Raw genomic sequence first — 8235 nt, 5'->3', positions numbered from 1 at the left:
GAGTCTGTTCCGATACTGGACATCTCTATGACTCTGTCCAATGCCCCTTCAATAACAGCATAATTAGAAGTATATGACATAGCTCCAACACATAATTACAACAATTAATTATAATCGAATGTGAGAAAACCACGAAGAGCACGTTGAATATTTAACAATTTAATAACACTGGACAAATCTCTGACCCTTTTCACGTTCCAGTCTGGATAAATGCCATGAGGATCAGAAAGCCTAAAGATAGAGTGAATTTGAAACCCCTTCACTAGCATTCACACTCTCCGCCGCCGGTTAGTACAAGTGTACAGTGCCTTCCCCATTCTCTCTCCCTCCCAGGATGAAGAATAGAAAGAGGGAGATACTGCTTTGCTCCCAGATGTTGCCCAGTGTTGCGGGTATCAGTCTGAAACTGAACGGGCTACTTCCGCATTATGACGTCCACATACGAGGGCGGGACATCCGGAGGGAGCTGGCCGATGACGATTCCGTGTTCCAAGCTAGTGCTCTCCTATTGGCCACGTGCTATGACGTCACAGAGGTCAACCGTGAGCCAATTGGAATCTCTGGACGACCGGAAGGAGACTGGTCCGCCTGCCAATCAGAACCACCCTATTGTCTGAATGCGGACGTTGGACCATGAGCTTCTGAAGCTGATGCTGGTCCTCTGCCTGAATGAAGGTTGTGCTTCACCTCAGACTGCAACTTCCTTTCTCTGTCCACCATTTGTGAGTACGGCACTTTCTTTTCTCACCCCCTTTTCTATTTTGGGGTTAAACTGCTCAGTTTCTGGCCCTTTATTCCATCCAGTCCATGCTGAACATGATTCTAAACTAACTAGTCTCCACCTGCCTGGAAGTGGTCTCCCATTTCAGGGAGAAATGAGGAATTTATTCTTTTCTTGTAAGTTTATGGAATGTTCCTCCACAGAGAGTAATGGAGACTGACTCATGGAATATATTCAAGGCTTAATTGAAGAGAATTTTGAGTGACAGGGATATGAAAGGTTATGGAGAACAGCAGGAAATGGAGTGAAGGCCAAAACAGCACAGATATGATTTTATGGAACAGCAGAGCAAACCTCAGGAGCTGAATGGCTCACTCCTGCTTCAATCTGTGTCCAGGGCAGGAAGAGGCGAGCATAGATCCATCCGTCAACATTTTTCAGCATTTTTAGGAGAATTTGGAGCATGGGGCAATAATACCTAGTGAGAATGGAGGGAGACTGTGGAATTGAGATTCACATTCTGGGGGGATGGAGAGAAGAAAGAATGTTCCACAAGAACCAGAATTGTCTGTTTGGAATTTCTATCCTATGTAGATGGTGATGTCTTCTGTAATCTTCATTTTGCAGGATATGAGAACGATGGAATTGCAGCCAGAAATCTCAAAACAAAATCTGATCGAGACACTGGCACAGGAATGTTATCAGCCTTATCTCATTGGATATTTTATTTCTCTTCTGTCCTGCCTGCTTTGAAAGGTTTCAAACTTCAGTGAGCTTGAAGTACACAGACCTCTGTGAGCATGTACCAGTGAACTGACTGTGGGAAGAGCTTTAAGTAGGTGCAAAGTCTGAAATAACAACACCCCGTTCGCAGCAGCAAGTCTGCTGGTAGGTACAAAGTCTGAAATAGCAACACCTTCCATTTGTGAGTAGTCCTTCAACTGATTGTTGACACTAGAAGGCGGTGGGGATTCCCACGTGATGGAGAAACCGTGGAAATGTGGGGACTGCGGGAAGGAATTCAAATTCCCAAGCTTGCTTGAAAGCCATCGCCGCCGTCACACTGGGGAGAGGCCATTCACCTGCTCCGTGTGTAGGAAGGGGTTCACCCATTCATCTGCCCTGGTGACCCACCAGCGGGTCCATACGGGAGAGAGGCCTTTCACATGCAACGTGTGCGGGAAGGCGTTCGTTCAGTTATCCTCCCTTCATAGTCACCAGCGGGTCCACACTAGGGAGAAGCCTTTCAGCTGCTCTGTATGTGGGAAGGCGTTCAACCAGTCTTCCAACCTCCAGAGTCACCAGCGGGTCCACACCGGGGAGAGGCCGTACACCTGCTCTGTCTGCGGGAAGGCGTTCATTCAGTTATCCACCCTGGTGACCCACCGGCGGATTCACACTGGGGAGAGGCCGTTCACCTGCTCCGTGTGCGGGAAGGCATTCACCCAGTCCTCTGCCTTGCTGACCCACCAGCGAGTCCACACCGGGGAGAGGCCTTTCTCCTGCTCAGTGTGCGGGCAGGTATTCACACGGTCCTCTGCCTTGGTGAACCACCAGCGGGTCCACACCGGGGAGCGGCCGTTCACCTGCTCTGTGTGCGGTAAGCACTTCAGCGATTCATCCACCCTGCGGCGACACCGGTGGGTCCACACCAGGGAGAGACCATTCACCTGCTCCATGTGCGGGGAGGGCTTCATTGATTCGTCTTCTCTGCGGAGACACCAACGGGTCCACACCGGGGAGAGACCATTCACGTGTTCCATATGCGGGAAGGCTTTCATTCAGTCCTCTAACCTGCAGAGTCACCAGCGGGTCCACACCGGGGAGAGGCCATTCACCTGCTCAGTGTGTGGGAAGGGGTTCATTGATTGGTCTTCCCTGCGGAGACACCAGCCTGTCCACACTGGGGAGAAACCGTTTACCTGCCCCGAGTGCGGGAAGGGATTCAGTCAGTCATGCCATCTGCTCAGACACCAATCCAGTCACACTGAGTAGTGAACATTTGGATGCTTTGTGGTGTTACTTGTATTAATATTCAAGAGGACATATATTCCCTGGTGAATTGAGCATCTATTAAGACACACTTACTGATTTGGAGCATGTACTGAAGTCAGGAGGTGTGTATTTGTCATGTTTGACTCCAAAGAAATTTGCCCTGTGTAAAGATGGACACCGGTTTCTCTGACCCCACCAAGCTGCCAGGACAACAACATGGTGTGCGAGATTGTATTATTGGTCTCTTTACTAACCCACTCTCAAACGCTTTCTATTTAGTCATTCATAAATCTTTTCTAACCTGTTCACAGGAACCCATATCTAATAATACTGCATTCCCATTTCAGTCACTCATAACTCTTTCCTATAACATTGCTTCATTCATTCATACATTCAAAAAAATCGCAGTTTTGTAATATATTTTGCTATTACAAAATAGAATAAGTTGAAACATCTCTTTCGATTCATTCCTTCTTTTTCACACCTTCGAGCCTTACCAGCTCTTGCTACAAGCAGTGTTTAGGCCTATTTCTGCATCAAAAGCTTCCTCTGAATATCTGTCAACATAGTAATGTTTTCAGAACAATACCTCCCTGCCATCTTATCTCCATGAAAGAATACAATATTAATCAGCCCTTGCCAACTGTCTATCGGGACCTGAATAAATACAACAATACATAAATACATCAAACAGTTTCCCTGACTCACAGCCACTGTCCCCTTTAAGAAACTGACTATCGAGACTGTGCTTCTGTGAAATTGCAGGAATGAATGAAACTCGCGCTGGTAAATACTAAGCAAATACTAAGCAAACCCAGCTGCGGTAAGCAGTTTAATATCCTTTATTGTTTTATTCAGTGCAGGTACAATGTCTAACTTTATTTAGAGCATACAGGCTGAGTAATTTTACTAACATGTGCTGACTTAAAAGACAAAAGGACTAACACTTCTTAACTCAGCAAGCAGACCACACAGACAATCTCAATCCTATCGGGAGTAGCAGCCAGCGTTTGTGTACAATAGATAAAACAATGGGACACCATAGTGACGGAGTGTTAATCTCTGTAAGAACTGTGTGTAAAGTGGCTGCTGTAAGGACGATATTTGTGGTTGCTGAATAAAGAGGCTATTTTCACCAGTTGCTGATTTTGGTCGCTATTTGAACACGATCCCACAACGGGAACTGAGAATGCTTGCCCAGTGCTGAAGGTTGGACAAAAAGGAAAACCAAAGTTTCTAATGGTCGCTGACAATCCGAGTGACGTTTGTGAGAAATGCCCGGAGCTACGTGGAAATTGTCAGGGTTTGGGTGACCCAATGATGTTCCCGGGCTCTGAGCCAAACAACAAGTGGGAGGGTGGAGGGGGGAATGTGGACACGGGTTAGGTCCCCACCATAGAGCTGGACAGCACAGAAACTGACCTTTCCATCCAACTTGGCCATGCTGACCAGATCTCTGAAATTAATCTGATCCCATTTGCCAGCATTTGACCCATATCGCTCTCAACTCATGTAACTGTATAAATAACTTTGAAATATTGTAATTGTTCCAGTCCCACCACTCCCTCTGGTAGCTCATTTCATACATGCATCCCCTTCTGTGAAAAGGTTGCCCCTCACATCCCCTTCCCCATCTATCTTAAACCTGTGCCCTCTAGTTATGGATACCAAAGGGTCTGATTCCATGCTGTACAGCTCTATGAACCTAGTGCAAGTGATAACATATTGGTGGTACACAATTGATGGGCTAAAGGGCCTTTTCTGTACTGCATGATTCTGTGATCAGAAAACTCCTGTAGGGTTCCACAAGAAGCATGCCTCTCTGTGCCTTTCTGAAACAGACACCATTTATAACAGATTAATGAGATAATAACCTTAACATGGAATTTAAGAACAGTCATCATTCCATTCGAGCACATTCCTTCTGTGCTGAAACCATTCTGTTGTTTGAGGGAGATCAGGCTGAGGAGCTGTGACTATTTAGGTTTCAATGTTACGCATATAAGTCTGGAATAACAGTGGATTGGGAATAGTGTTTAGAGAGAATGGTACGCCAAGCCCCTCTAATCCTGCTGCATTGACGAGAGAGCGAGGATGTCGCATCTACAGATCCGACAGAAGAGTCGTGCTGCTTGTTCGGTCAGTTGAGTTGGTTCTGCTCTCAGACAAGACTGGATGTTGATTTTGATGGATCCCTATTAAACACTACATCAGAACACTCCAAATCCAAGGAATGTGTCATGAGCAAATCAAACATGACATTTGGAGAAATAGGTGCTGACATTTCTATCCATGTGGGGGCTGGGGGAAGTCTTCAGACCAGGTAATGTGTGTGGAGAGAGAGTCAGTTAATGTCTCGTGTCTGATTTCGCTCTCATTCAGAACTGAAAGGGACTGGAAAATGCTGGTTTTTATAGCATAGACATGGGGTGGGGGGAGAGTAAGACCAAGAGGAACATACCCAGAGCCAAAGGCATAGATTGCTAATGATGGTGAAGGTGCGATTGAGGTATCATATAGGTGTTAATGGAAGTGTGAAAGGGAGAAAGCATCCATACCGCTCAGAACAAAGTCAACAAGACATGCCTGTGTGGACAAATGGAACAAAATTGGAGAAGACTAAACAGGGCAGACTGATACAGTGAATGGTAGACCCCTGGGGAGTGTTGCTGAATGAATAGCTCCAGGAGTGCAGGCGTTAATCCTTGAAAGTGGAGTTGTGGGTAGACAGGATGGTGAAGAAAGTGCTTGCTTTCGTGAGTCACAGCATTGAGTAAACGAGTCGGGAAGTCATGTTGTAGCTGTACAGGACATTGGTGAGACCACTTTTGGAACACGGCATAGAAGTCAAGTTGCCATTCATCTGGAAGGACTCTGTTAAACTTGAGAGGCTGCAGACAAGATTTACAGGGATGTTGCTGGGACTGGAGGTTTTAGTTATAGGGAGAGGCTGGGGCCTTTTTTACCCTGGAGCGTCAGAGCCTGAGGGATGACTTTATACTGGTTTATAAAATCATGAGGGGCATGGAGAGAGAGAATAGCCACGGATTTGTTTCTTGGGAGAGGTCCAAAACTAGAGGGCATAGGTTTATAGTGAGAGGGGGAAATATTTACAAAGGACCTAAGGGGAAACATTTTCATTCCAAGGGTGATGCTTGTATGGAATGAGCTGTCAGAGGAAGTGGTGGAAGTGGGTACAATTACACATTTTAAAAGGTAAGTGGATGAAGGGTTCAGGTTTAGAGGGATATGGGCTAAATGTGAAATTTGGGTCTGGGCCAGATTGGAACATCTGGTTGCATGGAAACAGACCCTTCGGTTCAACTCATCCATGCCAGTGTGACTGTATATCTATTCCTCTATGACCAAAACCAGACCTCTTAACTGATAATCTTCCTGCTAGATGTTTTTTAGTGCATCCAATTTCAGGAGATTTCTGGTGGGTAAAATTGGCATCTGTCCTGTATCATGGATATTCTGGAAAATAAAATTAAATAGTTCTCCCTGTGAATGGAGAATCCTCTCCAATGAACAATTAGAATCCTTTCCGCCCCACACCCATTCAAGGTACAGTCCTCCCCTACCCACATCTGACATGAATGGTATGAACCTTGCTGTATGAATTCTATAATTGTCCCCTTCCCGTGTAAATGGTACAATCCTTTCACCCCCCTCACCACAACCCCTGAATGTTAGGATCCTTCTCAGTCCCCATTCCCCCCCCCCCCACCAAACCACCACCACCACCACAATGGTACAATCCTCCCCTGAGAATCCTGAGCTGGGAACTCCCAAGTCTCTGTGTTTCCAGCTGAAAATGTGTTGCTGGAAAAGCGCAGCAGGTCAGGCAGCATCCAAGGAACAGGAGATTCAACATTTCGGGCATAAGCCCTTCTTCAGGGCTTTTCCAGCAACTCATTTTCAGCTCTGATCTCCAGCATTTGCAGACCTCACTTTCTCCTCTTTGTGTTTCCAGCATGGACCCCATTTGGAACACCACTTGCCCCCTCCTGAAAAATGTCCCTTTATACCATCACTCTGCCTTCTGCCAGCCAATCCTCTATCCGTGCCAGCACCTTGCCCCTAACACCTGGGACTCTGCAAAGGACTTTGAAATCCAAATCACTCACATCCAATAGCTCTCCCTTTGTCTAACTTACTCATTCCCTGCTCAAAGAATCCTAATAGATTTGTCAGACATGACCTCCTCTTGTCAAAGCCGTGCAGATTCAGTCCTGTTTTACCGTGCACCTTGAAATATTCCACACTCTCATCCTTCAAAATGCGTATTCAGTTTACCTATTTTACCATATATAAGGTCTTCTGTTCATTAAAATGTAACTAATTTTAAAGACTCCCATACATCAGGAGCATTTCTGAACTGACAGCCAGACGGCTGCGACCACTAGGACCACAGCACACAAACCAACAGCCGCTCTCCGACAACAACTCACCAGGACAAAGGACCCGTACCCAGCATGAGCAAAACCAACATAGTGTACAAAATCCCATGCAAGGACTGCACAAAACACTACATAGGACAAACAGGAAGACAGCTAACAACCCGCATCCATGAACACCAACTAGCCACGAAACGACACGACCAGCTATCCTTAGTAGCCATACACTCAAATGACAAACAACACGAATTCGATTGGGACAACACCACTATTATAGGGCAAGCCAAACAGAGAACAGCCAGGGAATTCCTAGAAGCATGGCACTCATCCACGAATTCTATCAACAGACACATCGACCTAGACCCTATATACCGACCACTGCAGCAGACAGCAACTGACAACCGGAAGCGGCAGATTCAAACCAGTATAAATGCCGGAGGAATCAGCACAGAAGTGCTTCACAGGAGGCTCCCAAGCACTGAGGATGTCACCTAGAAAGGGGACGAAACGTTTGCAACAAAAACTCCCAGCTCGGTGAACAGAACCACAACAAAGACTTCATATTATGGGTACTCTGTCTTTGTCCCTTGTAAAGTATTATCCTTATGAAGAAGTCCTTCAAAAAGTATTTGCACAAGGTATGAAATGGACATTGGAGTGAAAAAGGATGAGAGGAGTCTTCATAGAGGGTATACAAGATGTTGAGAGGCATAGATAGAGTGGATAGCATTGGAAGAAATGATTGTTACAAGTTGGCATAATTTTAAGGTAATTGGAGGAAGGTTTGGGGGAGATGTCAAAGTAGGTTCTTCACAGAGTGGTGGGTGTATGGAATCCACTGCCAGCAGTGGTAGTAGAGTCAGATATATTAGCAACATTTACGCGACTCTTGGATAGGCACATGGAAGTTAGTACAATGAAGGGTATGCCTCATTTGAGAGTAGGATAAAGGGGCTGTACTGTTCTGTGTTCTAGTCAAAAGTTTCGATTTGTGAGCAGTACAGTCAGATCCGAGCAAACAAGGACATGTAGGTTATACGGCGCTTCAACCAAGCGAGGCGTGCAGGGTTACGGCTGTCCAGGAGGTGCACAAAAGCAATGTCAACATTTAGATTTCAA

General features: G+C 45.9%; 1 protein-coding gene across 2 annotated transcripts; it reads left to right on the top strand.

Moving 5' to 3' along the window:
* Positions 1-626: 626 nt before the first annotated feature.
* Positions 627-3854, top strand: LOC132807007 (zinc finger protein 235-like). Of its 2 annotated transcripts, none has more exons than XM_060821287.1 (2): positions 627-722; positions 1349-3854. In XM_060821287.1, the coding sequence occupies exon 2, from the start codon at positions 1703-1705 to the stop codon at positions 2714-2716; it is 1014 nt and encodes a 337-aa protein (XP_060677270.1). In that variant the 5' UTR covers positions 627-722; positions 1349-1702; the 3' UTR covers positions 2717-3854. The 2 variants fall into 2 exon arrangements, with proteins under 2 accessions (XP_060677270.1, XP_060677271.1); XM_060821288.1 differs by having other exon boundaries at positions 627-726.
* The last annotated feature ends 4381 nt before the right edge of the window (positions 3855-8235 follow it).

This window comes from Hemiscyllium ocellatum (genome assembly GCF_020745735.1).
Source record: "Hemiscyllium ocellatum isolate sHemOce1 chromosome 27 unlocalized genomic scaffold, sHemOce1.pat.X.cur. SUPER_27_unloc_1, whole genome shotgun sequence".
NCBI classification, from domain to species: domain Eukaryota; kingdom Metazoa; phylum Chordata; class Chondrichthyes; order Orectolobiformes; family Hemiscylliidae; genus Hemiscyllium; species Hemiscyllium ocellatum.
This window is presented reverse-complemented; position numbering and strand designations above follow the sequence as displayed.